This window comes from Lytechinus variegatus, chromosome 10 (assembly GCF_018143015.1).
Source record: "Lytechinus variegatus isolate NC3 chromosome 10, Lvar_3.0, whole genome shotgun sequence".
Taxonomy (NCBI): domain Eukaryota; kingdom Metazoa; phylum Echinodermata; class Echinoidea; order Temnopleuroida; family Toxopneustidae; genus Lytechinus; species Lytechinus variegatus.
This window is the reverse complement of record NC_054749.1, coordinates 30,641,254-30,668,641: the sequence shown is the minus strand read 5'-3', so window position 1 is coordinate 30,668,641 and position 27,388 is coordinate 30,641,254. Positions and strand designations below refer to the sequence as shown.

Below are 27,388 nucleotides of genomic sequence, written 5' to 3'. Positions count from 1 at the left end.
AATGAGCTTCCTGGATTAAGCAATGAAGAATTGTGTATCTGCAACTTTATAGATCGTCAAGCGAAGAATGGCGATCATGATAATGTAGCTGTGATATTTGAGGATGGTTCGTTATACATGTTATAGCTTTTGCCTTAAAATAATAAGCAGAGTATTCATTAGCTGGGCTTGATTCTTTCAGAGTCAACACAAACACAATTTTGTAAAAACATTTATAATGCACTTGTGTCATTTTTTCCCAAATATTATACACTTGTTTATACTAAAAAAATGTACAAACTGTGATAAATTATTTACAAATGCCCAACTCTGTCTGTCTTAGATTCATCAATGGGACTTCGTTTGGTCGGCGGCAACAACATATTCGAAGGTCGCGTGGAGGTAAATGTGAACAACACGTGGGGTACAGTGTGCGATGATTACTGGGACATGGATGATGCAACGGTAGTCTGTAGTCAGCTCGGGCTCGGCCGGGCGGTCGAGGCGAGGAAGTACGCCAGTTTCGGCAGGGGCTTTGGACCAATCCACATGGACGATGTTCAGTGTGCGGGTGACGAGGAAACAATCTTTGATTGTGAATATAACAACCAAACGAGCTGCTCTCATAATGAGGACGCCGGTGTCGTATGCGCTCCAAAAAGTGAGTACACATCCTTCATTAAAGATGTTTTGTCCTTTTTCAAACTTTTCGTCGCAAGTTAAACCCCATTCCACAGAGAACAAGACCGCTAAAAGACCTTTGAAAGACCATGAATTTTGGTTGATCTTTCAAAGGTCTCTCGATGAACCTACTATGGTCTTTGAGGTCTTACACGAGTCCTGACCAATCTTTCAGTGGTCTTCGTGGTCTTCATGGGCTCCAAAACCTTTTGAAGCGGTCTAAAACAGTATTACAACGGTCTTACAGGAAAAGTAGTCTTTCAGTGGCCTTTCAGCAGTCTTTCAGCGGCCTTTCGATGAACTTTCAAAGGTCTTCATAGTCTTAATTCAATGATCTTTCTGCAGTCTCTCAAGGTTTTTGCGGAGATCACTGTAAGACTCATGAGAGATCATTGAAAGACCATTGAAAGACCAGGCAAAGTCCATGGAAAGAATTCTGAAAGATCACTTGTTGCATAAAAGATCTCTGAAAGACCATTGAAAGATCTCTATAGGACTACTCTAAGACCAGTAAGACAAGAAATATCCATCAGTCTTTTAGAGTTCTTTGAGGGGTCTTTCTGAGCCATTCCACAGAGATGACAAATTTCAGTGATCTTGAAGACCGCTGTAAGACCTCACCAATTTTACGTCCTTCAGTGGTCTTTCAATGGTCTCCGTTCTGTGAACAAAAGAGATTCACCAGAAGGGAAAGCAAAAACTTGGTGAACTCCGGAGTGTCGCATAGACCACTTTGGCATGTAATTTCAATTTTCTTGGTTTGAATTAGGTGTCATGACTACGTGTATTTGAGAACAATTTTAGGGGTATGTCTATTTTCATGGGGTTTTTTTAAGTAAAAGAACTATACACACTCAAATATCCGACGGGAGCTGTCAGAGATTGAGTCCATTAACTGAGAGTAGATATATGACGCCATCTCGTCATTTGTTGACCACTCTGAAACATAGCTATTGTTAGAATTCAACGCTTCGAAATCCCCAAATTAGATTCTTTGGATCGCAGGCTCAGACAAATTAACTAAAGAAGGCAACAGTATGTCATAATTGATGTGATTTCACGTGTATACACCTGTACATGATATCCTCTCTCCTACTCCTCTCATGTATGTAACAGAATGAACCCAAATAGGCCTTCCGAACGTACGGTGCCTTTCGTGTCTTAGTCCTAGGGCATTCTGAAAGGGTACATATTGAAGCCGAACGTAAAGTCTAATAAACAAATGATCACCTGCTTGGGACCACTGTTCTGCACATCAGCCCAGTTCTAACTTCATTTCCACCTTTTCTATTCCTAGTTCGTCTTGCTGGAGGTATGAATGCGTATCAGGGACGAGTAGAGATGTATGTCAACAACGAATGGGGCACGATATGTGATACGGAGTGGGATGTGGATGAGGCCCGCGTCGCTTGTCGCCAGCTTAAGTTCGGATTCGCAGCAACTGCCAAGACCGGTTCATATTTCGGAAGAGGCACAGGGACGATTCTTGCCGAGAACATACGATGCAGCGGCTACGAAAGCTCGTTGGTCCAATGCCCACAGTTCGGGATCTCACCAAATACCACGTGTGACCATTCACGAGATGCCGGTGTAATCTGCTCATTACCTGGTAAGGATAAAGGTTTATCTATATTCGGGTCTATGAAAACGAGTATAGTCACCCGCCGATCCGTATAATGCTTAATATTGTCATTCTCACTATTATTCATTTAAAAATTGTTATTAATGAAGTCTAGAAGTGTAACCTTTGTCCTCGAGGGCCCATGAGACAGACCGGATTATTTCACTCAATAACTCCTTGTACAAACTTCATATGCGTCATATATGGACAACTTGTACACCAATATGAGAAAATTGTAAAGTATACAGAGGTAATGTGTAGTACACAATTGCTTATAATTTTGGTGGGTATAGTTAGGATGTGATTTGAACATTATAATTCCAGAAATGACACGCAAACGTGTAGCTTCTATATGACTTCCTCACTCAGAAAACAACATCACCCTTCGGTTGAGCGATGGTCAGAACGCATATGAAGGTCGAATCGAGATCGAGCTGGATGGCGTCTGGGGGACCGTCTGTGACAATAACTGGGACAAGAACGACGCCCGGGTCGTCTGCAAACAGCTTGGTCTTGGCCCTGGCATCGAGGCAGCAGGGGGAGCCGCCTTTGGAAAGGGTACAGGACCGATCTATGTCGATAATCTAGCCTGTCGAGGACATGAGACCTCAATCGCATTCTGTCCCAACAACGGAGTCGAGGTCCACAATTGTACTCATGAAAACGACGCAGGAGTCGTGTGTTCAGCACCTAGTAAGAATTTGATTTGATATATTTCTTCTTAGTCATGTAATTGGAAGGATAAGTAGACCTTTACCTAGAATTTGAAGCAGTTTTTGCAGAAACAGCTGGGCTAATAGAAGTAAACATAGTAGAAGTATTAGTATAACAGCAGTGGCATATTTCTGGATTAAGAGTCATCGCTGTCGAAGCATAATAGTAGCAGTCGGCCTATTATATTAGGCCGGAGTAGTAGTAGTAGTAGCAGCAGTATTAGTATTAGTAGTAGTAGTAGTAGTAGTAGTAGAAGTAGTAATAGTAGTAGTAGGCTTTATGGTATCAGCAGAAGAAGTATTTTGCATCCTGTGAGACTGTTGAAGAATTGAATTGAATTGAACTGTTGTAGAGTATACGGTACTCACATATTAATCAGACAGTGTACGCTTGACAAAGTGTTATCATGAGCATTATAGTTTCAATTTTATTGACCTAATTCAATCACAGTCATCACTGAGCTCGTGAGAATATATCGCAGAATGTATCGTCTAAAATTTCTCTGGATTCATCCGGCATTTTAATTCTTGATGTCATTGAGCACGGAGGAGTATTATGAATTTGAATGCAACGCAATGTTTTATGAAGTATTGCAGTGCTTCTTTCTAACATGCCCAAACGATCTCTAGTCATAACCTTTCCATTCTGTAATTTCGATTAGTTCGACTTGTGGATGGTTCCGGTCCTTACGAAGGCCGCGTCGAGATACTCCGCAACGTCATCTGGGGAACCGTATGTGACGACGGTTGGGACATTACTGACGCAAACGTCGTTTGTCGAGAACTGGGCTTCGGAAGTGCAAAACGGGCTGTTCCCGCCAGCTACTTTGGTTCTCGTTCCTACGGCTCTATCCACATGGACAATGTGGCGTGCACCGGAAGTGAACAAAGCCTCATTGATTGTCCTCATGAAACTACTCATGACTGCTCGCATCTTGAAGATGCAGGTGTCATCTGCACGGGAAAAGGTGAGATAGCCGTCATTGCTTAAACACACAATCCATGACCCGATAGTTTTTATACTCCTTCGAAATTTCTCTTGTTTTCATGTTGAACGTTTTATGAAAGATGTCAGTACGGAAATGTCGTCATCATCCTACAATAAAAAGTTACAATCGGATATTCGTGCTTCTCGGCAATCAAGATTAGAGAAGTTTATGAATCACCTCCCATGTCTAGACTTATATCTTTATATGTGGTTATTATTGTTATTACTGTTATTATTATTATTATTATTATGATGATGATTATCATTATATATCAAAGTACACTGTCAACAGTTATCTACATACTTTAACCAATTATTACTATAAACCAAATGATAACGTCTCATGCGACATATCATCATGTAATCCTTCTTTCTTGACGCAGATCTCAAATGCGACCTTCCATCACTCCCCCCTAATACCTACATGAGCCTGATCAAGTCGCATTACACAGAAGATGAGGTCATAGCCGTTATCTGTACCTATGGCAATGACTCTGTAGAATGGCGATGCAACACAGACAAGAGATGGGTTGGACCTACTCTCAATTGCCCCATCAGGAAACGTAAGAATTCATTTATTTTACCCATACAGGACTACCATGAGGTCTGGTACCACACTACAATTAGTGGTTTAGTCAAGTAACTTTTCGCATACAAAATATACCAGGGGTCCATTTCATAATGGACTTGCAATTGCGGCAAATTTGTCGAAATGGTGAATACTTTGGTGACAGGGCTCAACAGCCAATCAAAATCAATTGTCCGTGGAGTGGCAACGTTACCATAATTACAAGTCTATATGAAGGGGGCCAGGGAGATCATCGTCACATAAATGTGAAATTGCTTGATGTACCTTTTGTTCAAAATTTACGACGATTCTGCATGATAATTTTGATTTGAAAATAATCACTAAAATCGGATTCAACAAATCATTGTAAAATTACTGTCTTATCCACCTATTCCCAACAGGACGCGGTGGTTCGAATAAAACGGTGATCATTAGTGTGGTTGCTTTATTAGTTGGTATAGTTCTTGCTGGATTAATGATTCTCTTGATCTTCGTAATCATCCGGTAAGTCTATCAGAATTACATCATTAAAATCTCCTGAGTGATAATAATGATAATAATAAAAATTGCTAATTTTTATTGCACGTTTTATCTATGGATACACTCATAAACTCATAGCTGAAATTTTTGTATATAGTGGAAGGCGGGGTAAGTTGTGACAGTTTTTGCTTTTTGCATGTTAGAATTGATATGATTAATAATCTTGTCGAAATAAGTACCTTGCCTTGAAATTTAATTCTTCTGAAATATTTTCCACCTGTATATAACTTTCTATCCCCACACTGAAAGTCATTGTGACCTTTGAAAAAAACGATGTCAAATGGCTCAACTTGCCCCATATATGGGGTAAGTTTGAGCCACCTTCTGGGGTAAGTTGAGCCACAAAAACTATGTACAAAATGTATGAGGGGAGGACCAGCATGCCAATTTTTTGTTTAAAGTCTTTTCACTTGCTAATGCTCTATAAATACTAACATCCTTTAAAAGGAAAAGAGCATTCATGTAAATTTGCTCCTTTCAGCCAGCATTTCAATCGATTTTTATGGTTTGTTTGTTTTTTAAGATACATTACCATAGGAATTACCATGGCTCAACTTGCCCCATGCTGTTTGGCTCAACTTACCCCAGTCCGAACTTAGTGCAATAATTTTGTATCCACACATTTATTATGCATCCATCATATAAAAGACTATGACAAGAATGAAGATCCATACCTGGACTAATAATGTTGTTATCATGTCTTTATTATATTTAAAGACGTGTGTGTTTATAAAGCACTTATCTATTTCACACTCTTTTTTACTTTTTTGGCTGAAATTCATATTTTTCCCTCTAAAAAACTACTTTTTGTTTCAAAGTTGAAAACAATATGGTGGGGTTAGGGGTTATGCTATGGGTCATCAATACATGACACCACCATAATGTCTGACTCATTCATTATTGGCCTGGGGCTGGTGGCTCAACTTGCCCCTATGCTCAACTTACCCCGCCTTCCCCTATTGACCCCAAACATGGATATTTTAAGGACTGTTTTTAGGAATCCATTAAGAGTACACATATATCTCACCATAGTCATATAATGCGAGTGCCAAGTGCTTGTTGATTTTGTTAGAATTACATCTAAACACGTGAAGCACTCTTTAAAGTAATTGCAATCATGAATATCATACGCACATCACTAATCAAAAACTGTGAGCGCGAAGCGCGAGCTAAAAATTTAGGAAATTCAGACTTGAAGAGGAGCATTTTTCGGCTTGTTTGTAGGAATTCACTGAGACCCTACATATTTTACTAACCAAATGATGTGAGTGCGAAGCGCGAGCTGAAAATTTTTGATATTCAGATCAGAAAAATTGACATTTTAAGGACTGATTTTGGGAGTTTATGAAGAGCAGAAATCTCATAAACTCATAGCAAGCAAGTAAAACGAGAAAGCATGACAGTGAACAAAATATACATCTAATCAAGTCATAGTAAAAATCAGGTAAACCTAATTTTTATCTCTACAAAATAATCTCCAATAGAAGTGTCTTATTTTCGGAAAACTCCATTGAAAAGGACATTTTCCTTACTTTGTTTTTTTTTAACAGATTGACAGATGCTTTATTCCACGTAATAGCGTAACTACGGGGGGGCATGGGGGGGCACGTGCCCCCCCAATCGGCTGGCCAAAAAAAAAAAAAAAAAAAACGGGGGAAAAAGAGAAAAAGAGGGAGAAAGTGAGAGAAACGTAGTGGGAAGGAAAAATTATTGTTAATTATGATATATTATATTATAATTATGTTATAGTACATAAAAATTAAAAAAGATATCATAACTTTATGAAACATAATTTGCTCAGGGCCTATATATGTCATCATTGTTCCAGATGCTCGCATTGTCTGTTTAACGAGATATATAATCCTGTTGTACTAAATCCTCCCGTTTTCAAGTCAATATACACCAAATATATTTCCTCGCACTTCGAATTATTATTGTTTAATGTAGTGACATATCATTTTAAGGTCTTAATATAAAACATTTCACTCCGCGCTTACGTTCGCATTAGTGGATTAGTGAGATATGTCCGCTCTTCATTAATTCCTAAAATCAGTCCCTAAAATGTCCCTTTTTTTTATCTGAATATCAAAAATTTCAGCTTGCGCTCGCATCATTTGGTTAGTGAAATACAGATGGTCTACGTGAATTCCTACAAACAAGCCTTAGAATGCCCCTCTTCATGTGTGAATTTCCTAATTTTTAGCTCGCGCTTCGCGCTCGCAATATTTGACTAATGAGTGAATATGATAATCATGACTACAATGACTAGAATAAGTATGTGTTTAGGTGTAATTCTAACAAAATCAGCATGCGCTTGGCACTCGCATTATATGACTATGGTGAGATATGTGTACTCTCAATGGATTCTTTTTAAAAAAAGTCCTTAAAATAACCATGTTTGGGGTCAATATATACAAAAATTTCAGCTCGCGCTTCGCGCTCGCTTCATTTGGTTAGTGAAATACGTATGGTCTTCGTGAATTCCTACAAACAAGCCTTAAAATGTCCCTCTAGGTCTGAATTTCCTAAATTTTCAGTTCGTGCTTCGCGCTCGCTTCATTTGGTTAGTGAAATACGTATGGTCTTCGTGAATTCCTACAAACAAGCCTTAAAATGTCCCTCTTTAGGTCTGATTTTCCTAAATTTTCAGCTCGCGCTTCGCGCTCGCAATATATGATTAGTGGGATGTGCATGTTAATCATGATAACAATGACTATAGGTGCTTTATGTGTTTGGAAGCATATAATTCTAAAAAAAATCAGCAAGCGCTTGGTACTCGCATTAGATTGCTATGGTGAGATATGTATACTCTTAATAGATTCCTACAATATAGTCCTTAAAATGTCCGTTTGGGGTCAATATATACAAAAATTTCAGCTCGCGCTTCGCGCTCGCATTATGTGATCAGTAACATACATATTCGTTTAATGACACTGTCCTTAAAATGTCTCTATAGGTCAGTATACCTAGCAACTGAGCGCGCTTCGCGCGCTCACTAGGTGAATCAAAATTTTTGCTGGTGCCCCCCAATGCCGTGACTCACGGTACGGCAGATGCCTTATTCCACGTAAAATTTGACATCTACATCTTAATGTGCCTTTTGACAATTTGAGGTGTACATTTATGTTTTGTTCCATCGGCTTTCAAGGAATTTCTTTCATAATCGAAAAATGTTGAATTTCATACTTGTCATTTTATTTCAACCTCAGAGGGAGGTCATACCACCAGTTGTGTGTGGTATATTCATTCGCAATCCCCAAAACGTTTGGGAATGACGAACATATTTGTATTTCTCGTGATCAAATCATGGGAATTGGGGAAAAATTACACGAGGAAAGAGCAGTGGATATAGAATCATTGCCATTTTAGCACATCATACATTATTGGGAATTATCTTTTAGTTTACCATGACTGCTCTCAAAGGACTTTATATTTACTTGTTTGTTGGTATTGTTTTTATTTTGCTTGATATAATCTTTTTATTAATCATTTCATCCTGTATCACTTTTATACTTTTTCATGTTTGTTCAAACTTTTCTACTTAAACTGAGCTCAAATTAGGGGCCCTGACTTTGATTGCAAGTCATTATCATATGCATACCCATCATTTCACGTTCCGCAGCAAACAACGTAGAGAAGGTTTCGGTGGCGCCATTACAATGTCTGACGTCATCGCTCATATAGAAACCATCAAGAATGCTGCAACCACAAATGGCGGGAAACTGGATGGACGCACCACGGCCATGCCGGAAAATGATATTGCAGGTGTCAATGTAGAACCGTTCAACGATCACGCCATTGAAAATGCACAGTTCTTCGATGAAAAAGATTCCAAGTCCAATGCAACGGGCGGATATGCTCGTCTTATTGAGTAGTTTGATACATATTTTTGGTTTATGTCTTAAATGACATTAAGATATTCTATTCCAGGATGTCCAGGCCTAATCTTGAAATACCGTCAACTTCACTTGGTGTCGATATCAAGTGGACTTTAAGGGGCCCGTTGCACAAAGAGCTAGAACCAAAAGCAGCGTGATTTTTAACACTGCAGAAGAGACTTCTACTGACTTGCGTGTGACTTTACGTAGTTGCGTTGAAAGACAATCTCTTGTGCAGCGGTCTCCTAAATCATTATGAAGGGAGGTATTTTGAGTTTTATTACATTGGTCTGTTGTAGGCCTATCATCGGATTGTTATGTGCATCCAAGTAGGCCTTTATCCCTTGAGAAATAGATGATCTCAAATTGAGGTCAAAGTAAAAAAGAACAATACCGGACGATTGATTTTTAATAATGTTTCGAAATTCCAGTCAGTGGCATAGTGATCATGTCACTCAATATATTTATATGTTATTTAGAAGGGGGTTCATCCGTAAGGATTTTTAAAATGTTGTAAAGCAGCCCCACAAGCCTTGATAAGAAATGTCATGACGTATGTCAGGGACGTGGGTCCATCTTCATGGCTGTGTACTGCCAGTGAATAGGTTTTTTATCCTCGGGTTCTATTAAATCCTCCTAGAAACAAAGTGTGGGCGTTAACGTCGCTCAAGATTAGTTTCGAATGACTGTAATATATTCTATAAAAATCGTTCAAATTAACATCATTTTGAAACTCGAACTGACAAATATTTTGCATTTTCGTTACACACCATTGCATGTGTAGTATCATAGAAATACAGAAAAGAGGAACGGTTTTTTACCTCAAGTTGTGAATGACCTTGTAATAAGATGTACTGTAGTTCTATTTGTTCTTTTTTTTAACAAGAATTATGCATTTCGATTGCGAATGTAGGCCTAAACCACAAGATTGTTACATTTTGGTCATTTCATATACCTGGACGTTTAGCCTATCTTACTTTTTGCTGTCAAGAATTGCCATTTTTGAACAACACATAATAAGAAGACTATTTCTTGATGAAAAGTAATTGATTTGATAATAAAAATTCGATAACTTGATATCAAGAAATTAATTCTAGTGATAAAAATCAATGGATCGAAATAATAAAACGGATTGAAATATATATGTCGGCCTACGCTGGCCAAAGGTTAGTGATTAATCGTAGGCTTTGTTTCACGATTAATTGCACATTATATAATCAATGCGATCAATCTTTAAAAAAAATGTTTTGATATGATTGCTAAGCTTTGTGTTACGAGCACCGGCTGCGACAGGACAGTACCTGAAGGCATGTGGATCAACTACTCCAAGTTGCGTTTGCCTTGCCAAAGCAAGTCTTTTAATTATGGTGAAATGTAGACTTTAATTTAATTTCAAAATGAGAATGAGAATTAGACAAAACAGGAACAATGATATGCTGCTCTTTATTGGTTTTAAATAATAGTAGCACTACATCAAAATGCTTGGCATGAATGGTCCAAAGCACCATAAAACTAAAAAAAACGAAGATGTAGAGTATAATATTTTATTGCATTCCAATAAATGTAGATAGCACTTGCATGCAATGTACTCTAAAGTAAAGCTGTAAATTTTTCTTATTATTATGTACAAAGAATAAATGATTGTTTTCTTACCATCATGTATATTATGAGTGACTTTCATGAACTATTGATATATGAAAGTCTTGTTATGTGTATATGAATTGCAGTTTGTTATCGCCACGTTTGCCTTTTTCATTCACAGTTGTAGTACTTTACTGATAAAGTTTTGATATGATTTTTTTTCGAGAGAGTTGGTGTAAACTTATAGAATATGCAGTTCGAATACAAAAAATTAATAAAATCTATTAAAATGTCCCCACTTGAAATTATGTCGTCTTTGTTGTGAATGTCTACTTTTTGCAAGGGTAGATTTAGGATTGACGGGGGTATTATGAAGACAATTTCGACAGGCCCCCCCCCATAAAAAAATATATCATCTATACACAACAAAAAAAAGTAAGTCCCCCCTAAATCAAATTGCTGTAACTTTTGAACCGAATTAGTTTGAGATATGATATTTCATAGGTGGTTTTCTGCACTTATTAAGCAACTCCTGGGGAAAAATGAGATCGATTGGTTGAGTCATGCATGAGTATAAATTAAAGATTGAATAAAAATGACCATTTTTAAAAGTCACAAGAGTCGTTTTTCAGTTTGTTCAAATACAAAGTTGGGCAAAAGTTGTTTTCAGGTGAATTTTATGGTGTTATGCTGTTTTACTATCCATCATTCAACCACTTCAGACCAGATTTTGATATCGTATGTTCATGGTTGAGTGAGCACAATGTATTGCAGGGGCTGCGGAAGCGGGGGGGGGGGGGTGGGCTTCAGCCCCAACTTTTTTCCAAAAGCACGTACAAAAATGTAAAAATGACCATACGATTTTGATTTTTTGCATGATCAGCCCCCCCCATCACTTTTGGCCCAGTCTCCCCCCCCCCTCCCACTTTGAAAACCGTTCAGCGGCCCCTGAATTATGACGTATCATCATAGGGGTAGTATCCTCTACAACTTGTTAGATCATGTTAAAGTTTGAAAATGTTGGTGGCTTCCCTGATTGTAGGCCCCTTCCCCTATCTTAAAATTCTGGATCTACCACTGATTTGTCCATACATTCAACTGATCCTGAGAAATTGTTAGGAAAAGAATACATTTATGCAGTATAAAGAGTATTAATTCCTCAGTTTTCGATTGTGCTCGCTCAACCATGAAAGTGTTTAAAATTCGGAAAGTATGTGGTGATAGAAATGATGGATGATAAAAACGACAGCAATTAAAGTCATATTTGAAACCGAATTTGCCCCCAATAATCACTTTATTATCCTGTAAATTGCGTCTGTGACATGGAGAAATTGAATATTATGAATGAAGGAATTTCTAACTTGAGAGCAGAAATAGGAGCTGTGCGAAAAACTACAACGGATCTTCAAAAATTTGCAGAGGATACGTCGGCGAGAATCGCGCATTTGGAGAATGTGGTGCTACCTAAAATGGATGAGAACGCCCATGAGTCGGAGACCAAGCTAACAGATGTAATTACTAGTCTTGAAATACATGAGCGGAAACTCAACTTGTTGTTCTACGGAATCACATCAACGCCCGGAGCGCCCAAGACATCCAAGAATGCCGTAAATGATGTTCGCGTCGCCATTTCTACGCTAGGATTCTCTCAAGAGAAGGTGAATGCAATGTATTTTGTGAACGCGCATCAACTCCCACGCAGGCCCTACCCAGGAGGCAGCCAAGAACGCCAAACACCGGACCCGATAATTGCTAGGTTTGGATCAATGTTTGACCGCGACGAAGTCCTACAAGCTTTCGAGAGCAAGGTTCGCGACAAAAATTCTCGTCCTGGTTTCACTATCCGCACGGATCTCCCCCCACATCTCAAGGCCAAGCGATTTCAACTTGAGAAATTGGCTTATTCACTACGCAAAGACAAGGGTAAATCTACCAGAGTTCGCCTCATCGGTACAAAGCTTCAACTAGAAACACGGGACAAGGGTAAAGCCGCAGCTCCGTGGGACATATACACAGAGTAAACTCCGTGAAACTGGTGAGAAATCTATGTCTTCAATCACTATTGCATTTTACTCACCATTATGCCGTGTGTGCAGTCCATCTACAAATGTATATAAACTATAAGTTACCGTACAAAAATGTTCCATGATGGCAATTGTCTAAGCAACTGGTGAGAAGTCACGCTTTCTCTCCGATTAACGTATTTTACTCTATTTTCATATTCCGTATGACTCTTTACAAAGAATGTATGAAATATTACTTACCATGCTTACAGAGCATAAACTGTACCATGGTGGTATTTTCTTTGCTCTGTCATGACTCTTTGCCAATTAATATGAACCCTAACTTTACATACCTTTGGTTCATAATAAGTGCTTTTGCGTTATCTTCAATACCAGTGCATTTGGTGCTCTTGGAATGCCTTTTGCCATCAATCTAAGTCTCATCCGAACTTATCAAGTGATAATTTTAAAACATTTGGCCTATATTTTGATGAGTCTTTTCATATCATAGGATGTTATGTAAACTAAATATCTGAACACAGGAGATGTATACAGGCTTATGGCATATTGCTTATTGATTAAAGCAAAATATTTGAACCATGGTATGCATGATAGTGTGTTTATTACAATCCTCAAGCTATTAGAATTGCATTTATTCGTTGGATTCCTGATCTGCCACAAATACGGGATTGTCAAAGGTCATGTTTTTGTTTTTTGTTTTTTTAATTGCAGGAGTTGAGTCAGTCTTTTCCAATGAATACACCTTTGTTTTCTTTTTCAATTCAATAACCCAATTCTTTAACAGGGTAAAACCATGAACGTAGTGAGAAAACTCTTCCTTCATACCTTCTAAATAAGTAATAGATATAAATCAAAGTAAGCGAAACAAGCTCAGAGTTGACATACTTTATATTTCTATATATTGGCATTTTTAAATATATATTAATATACCTTAGACTCAGACATCTCCCCTGCCAGTGGCCAGGTCTATTTTGGATGTTGACACTAATTTATGATGATTATGTATCACTCGTGTATTTTGTAAGTTTTGATACAACATTTTGCTTGGTAAATCAACATCCTTTACACAATACACCTTGCTGTTGATTTTCTTTTTAAGTTATACATCACCATTGACTCACATTGACGTTAGTTGTCAATAGTATTTGTTTTCATTTGAACATGGTAGGTCCACGCTTTGAGGCATGTGTATCAAATTGAGATTCTTTTATTTAAAAGCTAAGCCATATCTCATTGGCTTTGCTTATTAGACTATCATAATTATTTAACATTCTATGAAGCTTGTTTTTAACCAACCTATTTTATACACATGAATGAGAACTCAATTTCTTTCATTTACTTCACTTCAGTAGGTGTACCTTTTAGCAAGGGCCTATATAAATTTGATTCCAATATTGAATCTTGTATAATTTTTTGCTGTTACTGATGTAGGCGTCTAAATATTCCTTGCATTGAACATGTTGAACACTTGACCTAATGAAATTTATCAACAACATAATTTCAATAGTCTGTTGCTAGTAGCTGCATTCTAGCAATTCATGATATCAATATCAGTCAGGCTGTCAATTGCCTACTTGTAATTTGAATTGAAGTATTTTCAATCTAACCTTTATTCAGTTAGGTCCGATAATGTACAGTATGTATAAAAGATCAGTAACAGAGAGCGTGGGCCCTGCCCTATAATTATGATCCTTTTATGATATGCATGTATACTATGCCTTGTATTATTGATAATCAATGAAAGATTTAACATGTACCATATAAGGTCATTGCTTATGCTCTCTTTACTGTCTCTTAATAGGTATTTTTTTTTTAAATTAAGGTCTTTTTTATTGATTGATACGTCAGCTCCATCATGTCCATGGGCAATTACATTGAATAATACCTCTTGTTGAGGTCAATCCTTGACATGAATTTTCTGTATCTTGATAATTACCTCAGATGTATGTTACCATGATGTATGTTACTAAGTTTAAATGCATTTTTCCACCTGGTTTTTATGAAGGAAACGTCTAAGAAATTATACCCAAATATTCCTTACATTTAAACAAAATTTGACTCAATGTAAATATAATTCTTCCATAGGCCATATAGGTTTTTCACTGCAGTCACATCACATGCCTATTAGTCTAACATGTTTGAATCCACCATTTTCATTTCAGTGCTGCAGATTTAAATTTATATTGAAATAATAGTAACATAATAGGCCTATCCATAAACGGACATGTTTATTACTTGCCTCTCAGATGCATTCAGACAGCATGGACAGTAATCAAACTGAAATAATGATTTTGCTAATGAAAATCTGTAGCCTGATTTGATTTTTTTTCTGCAAATTTTGAATATCAACTGGAAACTTTTGGTGAAATCTCTATTTCTACAAACCTATCCTTGGACACGTTGGAGTGATGCACATTGGCCTTAATTTGTCATGTTAGGAATGAGATTGAGGATGTCTTGAATATGTAGGCTTTGATTCTAGATGGTGAGATATTGTATCTACAATGTGTGCCCTGTCTTAGAGATGTAAAAAAATAAAAATTGTTACACCACTTTGAATGAAAATGTTAACATTTTTTATACCAAAAAACCTAGCATTCCCATTTTCAAGATTTTATTGGGCATCTACATCCCACACCATGGATTTTAGGTTCTCTTAATTTCTTTTTTTTTCTAAATACATATCAATCCTTTTTAATTAATAATATTCAATTGACTGTTTCATACATGTATTTCCATATATTCTTAGATCATTGTCCTTGAGGCATAATGAGTTTTTGAAATATGTTTTTTTTTTTTACAATATATAAAGGCTTATGTTATAACACACCTGACAAAACGGAGTTTGATGATTTTTTTTCTTCTCTTTGCTCAGATGTGCAACTTTGTGCTATAAACATATTAAAATACAAAATAAAATAAAACAAGAATCTACTGAAGGATTATTTTACTGTTTGATGAAGTTTCTTTATCACATTTTTTCGAGAATATGAAATGTTTGTCTATATTGCAACGTTGCACTTTCATTTTTTTTAAGCAATTCACTTGTTTAGAGAATATGGATGCACATATTAGTTTCGTAAAAAGATTATGCAAAGAAAACTGCATAAGGTATTTGCGTTTTATAATTGTCTCATTGTCTTTATAAAAAAAATCATCAAACTATGGTGTATGCAGAAAGTCTCGCCTTTTTATTTAATTTTTTTTATATTAATAGTTTTGATTGTCTGAAGTTTATCTTGTCCAACTATTCTTAATTTCTCAATAACTCAGTTCTATTTGTGACAAGACTGTGGATAATGCATTTAAAAAAATCTGATTTATTGTATTCATTTTTACTATACAAATGTGTATATAAAGAAAAGAGATATGATAGCATCCAAACAATTTATTTGAATAATATTGCGTATTGATGCAGACGCATCCACTTAATTATTTTTTGCCTTAAAATTGGCTCCTTATAGTGGTTATGTGATGGATTTTTATATCGGTTTTATACCCATGATGTGTATAATTTTGTACAAAATAAGCTTAATTACAAGGGCAATTTATTCTTCACATATTTCCTTTTCTGCCAACTTTATTTTCTTTCTCCAACTTTTTTGTGGGCATGACTCTCCCGTTTATATCAAACGACGTTCAATTGACGTTCAGTATGTATTCATTTTGTTTGTACTCATTCAATTTGCAACAACAATTTGCACAGGTTTTGTTATCTTTCCCATAGCCAAAACTACAATACACAAAGCATATAACCTAATGTACTTTAATGACATTTGTCAAATTAGGTATCAGTCTGGATTGAAATTCCTACATGATAAAGCGACGAATTTTTACTTCGATGACGAGTGAACCTATACATGAATCTAGTGACCTAGTACATAATCGAATATATTGTTACATGTGTAAGCAAATGTGTCGGAGCCATGACTGGAACGAATATTTTTCTTGTTGTAAACACTGTCTTGAACACTTATTTCCTTTCAACCAGTTGAATGATAACGAGCTCGATGACGTAATATCGGCTGATGAACGCTTAGAAGACAATTTTGATAGAATTTCTCATTTACATTTTGATCCTTTTTTAGCACATGAAAGCATTGTCCCAAATGACGATGTTGACCCGGACTTCCAGTTCTATACTGAGAGTTCAAATGACTCTCGGTACTATTGTTATGAAGAATTTAATGCAAACTTTGAAAATATTGGTGTCCCGAGCGGCGGTAAGTTTTCAAGCATTCACTTTAATGCTAGAAGTCTTTTGAATTCTTTTGATGACATTTCAAGCTGTCTTAACTCTTTGAAATTTACATTTGATATAATTGCCATATCCGAAACCTGGCTAAGATTCGAAAGTCCTCTTGTTTATATGCCTAACTACTCGTTCGTTTGCAATAATAGGAAATATTCCAGAGGTGGTGGAGTTGGAATGTATATTCATGATTCTTTTAATTTCTTAGTACGCACTGACCTTAATTTAAGCGAAGCAACGTGCGATTCTTTATTCATCGAACTGGAACAGTGCTCAGGGAAAAATATAATTGTAGGAACCTTGTATAGAGCCCCATCGTTGGACAGTAATTCATTTATTGAGGAGTTTGATAGCCTTTTGATCCGTCTTTCCAGGGAAAATAAAAGGGTATTTTTGACGGGCGACTTAAACATAGATATTTTAAAACACAACTCAAATTCTCAATCTAAGAACTTTGTGAACTGTCTTTTCAGTAATTTTTTTCTCCCTATAATTCACAGGCCCACAAGAATTACTAAGACAAGTGCCACCCTTTTAGATAATTTTCTGACAAATCAATTTGACTTAGATACTAAAGCTGGAGTGATATACTCTGACGTGTCAGATCACTTGCCAATATTTCATGTAACTTACATGAATGTTAGTAAAACTAAATCGGCAAGTCATAACGTACTCCGTAGATCTTTTACAACACAAAATATTGCGAAATTTAAAAATCAAATCGAAAATTCAAATTGGGACGAAATTTTTAATATGCAGGATGCTAATCAATCATATGACATATTCATAACTAAATTTACTACATTGTATAATAACAATTTTCCATTAAAAAAAACACCCAGTAAGAAAATTAAACTGAAATGTTGGATGACCGATGGTTTGCTTCAATCTATTCGACATAAAAACAATCTATATAAAAAATATATCCATAAACCAACAGTTAGAAATGAAAGTCAATACAAGGATTCTCTTAAACAAGTGAACTATTTGAAACGGCAGGCTAAAAAACATTATTATAAATCCAAATTTGAAGAATACAAAAATAATATAAACCGTACATGGCAAATGATCAAGTCAATATTAAATAAAAGAAGAAAATCAACCTCCAACACTATAGTTTGTGATGAAGGTCGGTCGACAGACCCATACCAAATAGCAAATACTTTTAATAATTTTTTCGTTGAAATAGGCCCAAAGTTAGCCAATATCACTCCTCAAAATGATACAGATTTCAGAACTTATCTATCTGAACCAAATTCAAAATCTTTGTTTTTAAATCCAGTAAGCCAACGTGAAATATGTAACATTGTCATGCGTTTCGATAACAACAAAACTCCGGGTCTTGATGAATGCTCACCTAAGATTGTTAAACTTGTAATCGAACTAATAAGCGAACCTTTATGTCATATATTCAATTTATCGTTAACCTCTGGGGTATTTCCTGACAAAATGAAAGTTGCTCGAGTTTCTCCAATATTTAAAACTGGTGACAAAGAGCAAATTGGTAATTATAGGCCCATATCAGTGCTTTCTGTTTTTTCTAAAATATTGGAAAAGATCATTTATAAAAGGGCGTATAGTTTTCTTGAAAATAACAAGTGTCTTTTTGAATCTCAATACGGATTTCGTAGTGACCACTCAACAGAACTAGCTCTTCTTGAATTAACAAATAGAGTAATTGACTCCTTTGAGCACGACTCATTTGCAATAGGGATATTTATTGACTTGTCAAAAGCGTTTGACACTATTAATCATAAAATACTTTTATCAAAACTAGATAACTATGGTATTCGTGGAACTGCCCTCGACCTTTTTTCTAGTTACCTCTCAAATCGTAAACAATGCACCATTTATAACTCCATTCAGTCTGAACTTAGGACAATTGAATGTGGAGTACCGCAAGGGTCATTACTTGGCCCACTTTTGTTTATTTTATTTATTAATGACATTTATCGTTCGTCAAATCTCCTTTCCTTTATTATGTATGCCGATGATACCAATATTGTTTATTCTGATAAAAATCTTTATCACTTATGTGAAACTGTAAATACTGAACTAACAAATGTTTGTAAATGGTTTTGTGCGAACAAGCTTACCATTAACTATAAGAAATGCAACTACATTATATTCCGTAACTCCACAAAGCGTATTGATCTTAATCATGTAGTGGTGAAGCTTAACAATCAAATAATTCCCAGAGTTGAAAATACTAGGTTTCTTGGCGTTATCATTGATAGTAATTTAACATGGATACATCACATAAATGAAATTGAGAACAAAGTTGCAAAAAATATTGGAATAATATATCGTCTTAGTTTTTACTTGCCTAAAACTGTATTACGTACATTGTATTGCTCTTTAATCCTGCCATATTTTTATTACTGTAATTTAGTCTGGGCTAACACATATCAAACCCATCTTAAAAAATTATGTTCCCTTCAAAATAAAATTGTACGTATTATTTCTCCAGACGTCAGTATACCACCAGCAAATACCACGAATTTGTTTCATTCCCTAAAATTGTTGAAACTAGAAGACATCAACAAACTTCAACAATGTCATTTTCTCTACAGATGTTTAAATTCTCAAATTCCACAAAAATTTCGTGATTCATTTACACATGTTTCCAACATACATCATTTTGATACCCGTTCAAATAATCAAATATTCATTCCCAAACATAGAAAAATAATCTTCCAACACAACATTCGTTATACTGGCCCCAAAATATGGAATGAAATTCCGGATTACATAAAAAAATCTTTGTCGACAATCAGCTTTAAATATAAAATGAAAAAAATGCTTCTGTCGTTATATATATAAATATTTCTCCCTTCTTACGTTTTCTTTGACTTCTAACATGAACCATGGACAAATTGTTGTTGCGGCATTTATACTTTGCCCCCACTGATATTTTGTTGAGCATTCTATTTTATTTCGTAAGTCATGCCCGCCTCCCCGCTTACGTCTCCCTCTCTTGTTCACTTTCATTTTCTTTGTTTTCTTTTTTCTTTTCTCTGCCCTTTTTCTTGGTATTGTGTATTGTATTTTTGTCTACAGGCGTATCCCGCCACAAGCCTCAGCTTTTAGGGTATACGCCTTCTTCCTTAAACCTAATATGTACATATTTATATATATATTTTGTTTATATAACAAATTGATTTATGTATGAATTTATGTTATGAAAAAATGTACTGAAATGGAAGAAAATAAATGTTTTATTTGAATTGAATTTGAATTGAATTGAAAATACCAATTTTCCCACTTTGATGCGTGCTCACTCATCCATAAATAAACGAATCGATTTCATTTTTGCCCAGAATTTTACCCATAGGTTGATAAACATTACTGCCAAACGACATTGCTAAAGACAGCCTTGAAAAAAAGTTCCACCATACTGAATAAGGGGTTATTTATTCGTAAACATATGCACCCATAATGTACACAAGTCTATGAGAGAGGAAGTCAAAATTTTGAAATGAGTGTTTGTTTCATGGACGGTTTTTGTTACTTCTGCTAACAGTTATTTCATGAAACTCTGCACATGGCTTCAGAGTAACACTATCGAAAAGGTGCGCACACCAAAATAACCATTCGATGCAGCACAGAGTGGGGCCAAGGCCTTGAACTTTCTTCTCATTTGCATAATTTTCGAGTATTGTGTGCTCACTGATGCATTAAACATCGGGATTTCCCCCGGGGGGGGGGGGGCACTTACATTGACGAGTGGATACCATGCGCGACCCCAAAAACACGTAAAAAGGATGTCCTTTTCAAGATAGGGCACGTTACGTACGTAACGTGATATGGGTGTCAAAAACACAAAAATAAGGAAAAAAGGGTATCTATTTAGCTAGAAAAATTACGTGTTTAGGGTCGAATTTGAGGGGATGATAAAACAAAGTTAAAATGTTTTATATAGGATGTCCTTTTTGCCCCAACACTTCGTGCTTAGAGTCCGATTTGCGCGAGGTGTAGAAGGTGGGGTCGTACTAAACCAAATAAGGTAAAGCCGACGACCGAAGGACCCGTAACAATAAAACATTACTGTACTTGTTTAGGGGTTCATTTCAGGGAATATTTGCCAAGAGTATCGTTTTGTTTCCAATATTTGTTAAGGGTAGGGTTTCACACGCCAATACTTGTTAAGGGGTGCATTTTCAGAATATGGAAATTACGTGTTTAGGGTGCTTTTCGAGACCCCATGGTCGCGCATGGTATTCACTCGTGAATGGAAGTGCCCTCGTCAATGTAAGTGCCCCCCCGGGAGAATACATAAACAATGGCACCCATCAACGATCAAGCCCGCGATGTCCATGCTGAAGACAATATCCAGCAGATAGCGAACCACTTGGTTAATGGTGTTATGCAGGTGAGTTTATTTATTATTATATTGTTTAATTAACAGTTAGCAATAGAAGACAGCCTCCTGAAGATTTATGTACATGTATAATGGGAGTTATTATGGATTTGTTTGAAGTTTTAATGGAATAAATATGAAAATCATGCAGAGTAAAACAGAAATGATGGCTGATTGAAATAGATTCATGACAAAGAGTGATGTTGTTTAATTAATTCATTCATTTATTTTGTCATTATAGGGACCTTCTGGTAGCAAGTGCAATAGCACAAAGCAACCAACTGATAGCCATAGTGGGAACAGCCATTTATTAAGCCATATGTATTTTAGGATGGTTCGAAAGGGGGGTACGAGTTGGGAAAAGACCGCTTTGTGGTGGTCAAGACGTTTCGTGGTAAACCATACGTCACTATTAGGGAATAATTATCAGAAAAGGGGGGAGGGGGGAAAATGTTTGCGGGGAAAAAGAGGTATTAATCTAACATCGGAAGATTGGAGAGCTTTATTAAAAGCTGCGGGGAGGGTGACTAAAGCCCTACGTGAATGTGAAAATCCAGAAAAGAAGTAGTTTTCCAAAAATAAAAAATCCATCCAACAATTTGAATTTTTATATGTTTTCTCGCTCTTTCTCCTTTTTAAAATAAGGAATTAATATGTGCCTTTAAAAATTGTAATGCCCCTCAAAATAGTAAAAAATAATGTTTAGAAAATGGCTGTGGAAAGCTAGCGCTAAAAAGTTGGTTCTTTGTCATTTTGTCACTGTGCCACTGCAGCAAGTCTTTAATATGGAAGAGCAGGAGGAAGGCGAGATCCCACCATCTCCAACACCATCAGTTCTCGAGACGCCCCAGCTGATCACCGTTACGCCGGGTCTGATACAATGACGACAGTCCATTTCTCCCTGCAGGATTTGCTCCTGAAAGAACGAGTACCCCTGTTCCAAGGAGGCGAGCTTCGTTGGATGGAATCAGGGCCAGGCTCTTTGCAGACGGTGACGAAGAGGAGGATAGATCAGAGAGCGTCATACTGATAGAAGAGAAGTACAGTGGAGACGACGACGATGAATCACCGATGCAGGAGGCAAGGGAACCACCTTCGGCGAATGGGTTCGTCCATTTAACGGTTAACATTTTAATTTTAATGCGTGTTGCACTAACCAGGAAAATACACACCCTTGCTGAAGAAAGTTGCGAGGGGTGTCAAAATGACTGTCTTGCTCAAAAAGATCATTTCGAATGTTTATGGTTAGACTGGGAGGAAAAGGTTGAACGATTTTTTATGGACGCCGTTTTGTCAACCAACGAGAAGGATTTTTTTTGAAGTGTTAAAAGAAATTTATAATTGGGATTTGTTGTATGATTGTGATAAAGAACTACTGACCACAGAGATGGTCGAATTCGTATATTTCCATTATATGAAAGAAGATATTTTAGATGACATGAAAAAATATGCTATTGTCCATTTTATTTTATTAAGAGAGGGGATGGTGGGATATGTAGGGAGTATTTTAGTGAGGTAAATTTATATTGAATTGTTTGATGGATTTTCACGTGACTCAATAGTAAACTGCATTTATGTATCTGAATTAATTGGGTAGAAGGGTTGAAACCCATTTTTCAAATCTAAGTTTGTTGTTATATATATATACATACATATATTAACCTATATTAACTTTGAGTTTTGGATATGTTATGTTGATACAATACAATGATAGGGGTTAACCTATTCGAACATTTTGGTACCTTTAATAGATGAAAGTTTAAGAAATAAACTAGGTCAAATATCAACAATGCAAAAATACATAAGGCAAAATTTATAGAAGTTTTGGGGTGGTTGTATACAGTATGTTGATTTTTATTGTTGTTAATTTAGTTCACTTAGTTTGTTATTATATATCCTAGTTTTTTTAAATAACGATGACCAGTAGATTAAAAAGACAAGAGTAGAGTTAGAAAATTTACAAGCACAAAGAAGAAGAATAAAGCATAACATGAGCCAATAGTATAAAAATGTATGTATAGCTACGTTGAATTGTATTTATTATTTAATTTACATACTGTTTGTTGTTTATGTGTTGTAATTTTCTTCAAATTTTACATTGATACAATTGAAAGGTAATTTTTTTTCTTGTGACAAACGTTCAAGAAATAATCAGAAAAAAAAACGGTTTAGTTTATATTTTTTTTGTACAGAGCATAACACAATGGTATAGATATTTATGTTGACTTTTATTTATGTCAGTTCAATTTTAAGTTATATTTTAAAGTGTTATTTAGTATATAATCAAGCGATGTATCTGAAGATGTAGCACAATATGTTGAATGAAAAGACAAGCGAAAATACATGTTTGGTTTTTTTTATAATAAAAACGAACCATTTAAGTTTATTGTTGAAACGAAAAAAAAAATTCCAACGTATTATGTTGCTTGTTAAAAATGTAGTTGGAGCGATTGTTGTTGTTGATGATGATGATGATGTTGTTGTTGATGATGATGATGTTGTTGTTGTTTTTGATGATGATGATGATGTTGATGATGATGATGATGATGTTGATGATGATGATGATGATTGGGTTTATTTGGACAGTACAAATGTGAATGAGATATAGAGTAAAATAACAAAAGAGTAATAGTGAGGGGAGAGGGGTAGGGGTGATATTGAGATAGGGAACGAGAGATAAAAAGAAATAATATATATCTAAAGAAAAAAACTAGCGACACAAAAGGACAATGATTATAAAGAGAATAAAACACAGAGAGAGAATAATGAAAGATCATTTCTTTAAAAAACATTGAGTAGTGAGCATATGTCATGGTTTATTTGCGACAGATATATTTTGACCCGGGTCATGAAGCAAGTTTTGGAGGGGTTGATAGATTATATAAATTTGTTAAATCAGATGGCGTGCATAAACTTTCTAGAAAACAAATTTAAAAAATGGTTGATGGGGGTGGATACGTATACACTGCACAAACCAATAAGACGCAAATTTCCAGAGTCGCGTATTTGTAACGAGTATCGATGAACAATGGCAAATGGATTTGGTAGATGTTTCTCCATTTGCTCGATACAATGCGGGACATAGATATCTGTTAACGATTATCGATATCCTTTCAAAATATGCATGGATTGTACCACTGAAGAATAAAACGGGGGTTGCTTTGGTAAAAGCCATAAAAAAGGTTTTTAGAGAGGGGCGGCAACCCTTACGAATTCAAACGGATAAAGGAACAGAATTTACCAACCGTCAAGTGCAGTCGTTTTTCAAAAAAAGGGGGATAGAATTTTTCACCACTGAAAACGAAGCAAAAGCAAGCATGGTAGAAAGACTGAATCGTACGATAAAATAAAGGCTTTATAAGTATTTTACGCATACTACACCCGCGAGTACATGTCTATTCTTCCCAAAATAGTGACGAGTTATAACAAGAGTTATCATAGATCAATTAAAACAAAACCCAGTCTTGTTAATAAGAGGAATTAAGGCAAAGTTTGGAGTACGTTGTACAAAGACACCCCTAAAGTAACGAAGGGTCCACGAGAAAAATTATCAAAGGGGGACCGAGTCCGCATTAGCAAGGCAAAGAAAACATTTGAAAAGGGCTATTTACCCAATTGGACGGATGAGATTTTTAACGTTGAACGCCGGAAATACAGAGACATGCCTGTATACGAATTGGAAGATGATAAAGGGGAAGCAATCAAGGGGTCGTTTTATGAACCGGAGGTGCAAAAAGTAAACAGGCCAAAAGAAGGCATTTACCGTATTGAAAAAGTGTTAAAAAACGAAAAAGGGGAAAGAAAATGCAATACTTTGTTAAATTTGTCGGATATCCCTCTACGCGTTCAATCAGTGGGTGGATGAACTGAATAAAACGCATTATAATTAAAAAAAAGAAATCATTTGTAACGTCAACACCATGGATATCGAAGATCAGTTTTACGTGACACTGCCTTCCAACAATTCTATGAATTAATGTTGTTTCTAGTTTTAAAACAAAATTAGCCACGCCATTGACATTTGAATGGCTTTTGGATGGTATCGATCGTGGATTTAATTTATCCTTTTTCATGGTTTAACGTCAAGAGTAAAAACAATAACTTCAGGTTTTACCAAGAAAATCAAGAAGTATTTTCAGGATTTATACCCTCTGGGTATTATCGTGATGTAGATCATGTTTGCAATGCTATCAAAACAACTCTACCCGAAAATTTTCGCAATAGGGTTGACTTTACGAGAAATGATAACAGGCAGAGTTGATATGTCACTAGATCCCTTTAGCAGTTTATGCTTGGGCGAGGGGTTGGGGCAATTGATGGGGTTTGGTAGTGAAATGATAACGGAGACTACGGGTCATGCACCGTTTCTCCCCCACCTCGATGGTGGACTTCATAGCTTGTACGTGTACACCGATATAATTGAAAATCAAAGGGTGGGGGACATCAGCGCCCCTTTGTTAAAAATTGTACCCGTGAACCGAAAGAAGAATGGAGAAGTTGTATCTCATTCTTTTCAAAATCCTCATTATTATCCAGTCAAATCCAAATATATTGATGTCCTTTCTATCGATATAAGGAGTGAATTAGGTGAACGAGTGCCATTTGAAAGCGGGAAAGTGATAGCAATACTTCATTTTCGTTCTGTTAGAAACGGTTCTCTGTATTAAAATAGAATTGTCAATACCATGTCTCCTAGACGCAGAAATAAACATACACCTTATATTGCATTACATCATGTTGGGGGTGGATCCTTACCTGTATTTCGGGGTGCGAGAATGCAACGTGGTTATGGTGTGGGAGGCATGCTCAAAGGTTTATTCAAATCAGCCATGCCCCTTTTAAAGCAGGGGGTAAATTACTTGGAAGGCAAGCTTTACAAAGTGGAGTGAACGTTGCTCAGAAGGTGTTGAAAGGGGATAATGTTAAAAGGGCATCCATGTCTGAATTGAAAAGAATTAAAAAGGGTGCGACAACTTCATCCCGGACGGATCAGAAGAAACCCAAGGTCCATAAAAGGAAGGTCAATAGCAAACCATCCATCACTCCTAAAAACACCAAGAGACGAAGAAGAAGTCCTGATATTTTTGATACGCTGTAGCTTTTTTTTAACACCAACATTACAACCATGCATGGATCGAGTACATCAACTCTCTTGCGAATGCGGCAAGTCCGAGAAGAATCTTTTTTCACTTCCGCCTACTCAAGTTACCGTGGACAAGGGAAAATGGGTCCAATATTTCCCACTAACCAACATCGCCGATGCCACACCCATTCAATTTCACATTCAAGGATCTCCCGAAGAATATACAGATTTATCTCAAACTCTTTAATATTCACGTTCGTGCCAAAGTAACAAACGCAGACGGTTCAGCTCTCCCGGATACAGCTCTGTTGCCCCTCGAACTTATTTTTGCACACACTCTTTAGCGATGTGGACCTGATGTTGAATGATTGATTGATCACTCCTTCCAATAATACGTATAATTATCGAGCTCTGATGGAATCGCTTTTAAAGGGGAAGTTCACCCTGAAGAAAACTATGTTGTAAAAATAGTAAAAAATATTGGTGAAGGTTTGGGGAAAATCCGTTAAAAAGTAAGAAAGTTATTAGAGTTCAAAGTTTTGGATTTGTGACGTCATAAACGAGCAGCTGCCCCATGTGTTATGTAATATAAAATGCATGAATTTCATATTTTGTATGGTTCCTTATGACTTAATTTTGTTTTCTATTCACGATCGGATGTGAAATGATTTGTCTATTGATATACAAAAGGTACAGCGAAAACCATTTTCAATTTTCTGAGAAAATGAAATTTCATTGATTTTTTACCATTCGCTATGTAGGGATGCTGCTCGCATATGACGTCACAAATCAGATAATTGAAAATCTAATAACTTTTTAATTATTTGATGAATTTTTCTCAAACCTTCGGCAATATTTTTTATTACTTTTTCTGCTATTTTTACAACAAACTTTTTGTCAGGGTGAACTTCCCCTTTAACGTACGGGCCTGAAGCAAATTAGGAAAGTCAACTGACCTCCTCTCTATTCTATAAAGACACGGCTGGACACATGGACGACAACAACCCGTTCAGTATCCGACAATACACTGAATGAGGGACTAAAAACGAGATATTCATTCATCCAAAGGAGTAAATTGGTTGATATGATGGGCATACTCCATCTTGACATGGTTTTTCAA

General features: G+C 36.2%; 1 protein-coding gene across 4 annotated transcripts in view; it reads left to right on the top strand.

Annotated features, from left to right (window-relative positions):
• The window catches only part of LOC121422292 (deleted in malignant brain tumors 1 protein-like), a 28,496-nt gene extending 17,655 nt beyond the window's left edge, over positions 1-10,841 (top strand). For 3 of the 4 annotated variants that reach the window (XM_041617233.1, XM_041617232.1, XM_041617234.1), the window contains exons 7-13: positions 323-640; positions 1,958-2,269; positions 2,651-2,974; positions 3,657-3,962; positions 4,366-4,545; positions 4,952-5,054; positions 8,713-10,841. In XM_041617233.1, the coding sequence (XP_041473167.1) occupies positions 323-640; positions 1,958-2,269; positions 2,651-2,974; positions 3,657-3,962; positions 4,366-4,545; positions 4,952-5,054; positions 8,713-8,965 (1,796 nt within the window). In that variant the 3' untranslated portion in view covers positions 8,966-10,841. The remainder of the gene's footprint in view (positions 1-322; positions 641-1,957; positions 2,270-2,650; positions 2,975-3,656; positions 3,963-4,365; positions 4,546-4,951; positions 5,055-8,712) is intronic. The other variant, XM_041617235.1, reaches the window with a different exon arrangement.
• The last annotated feature ends 16,547 nt before the right edge of the window (positions 10,842-27,388 follow it).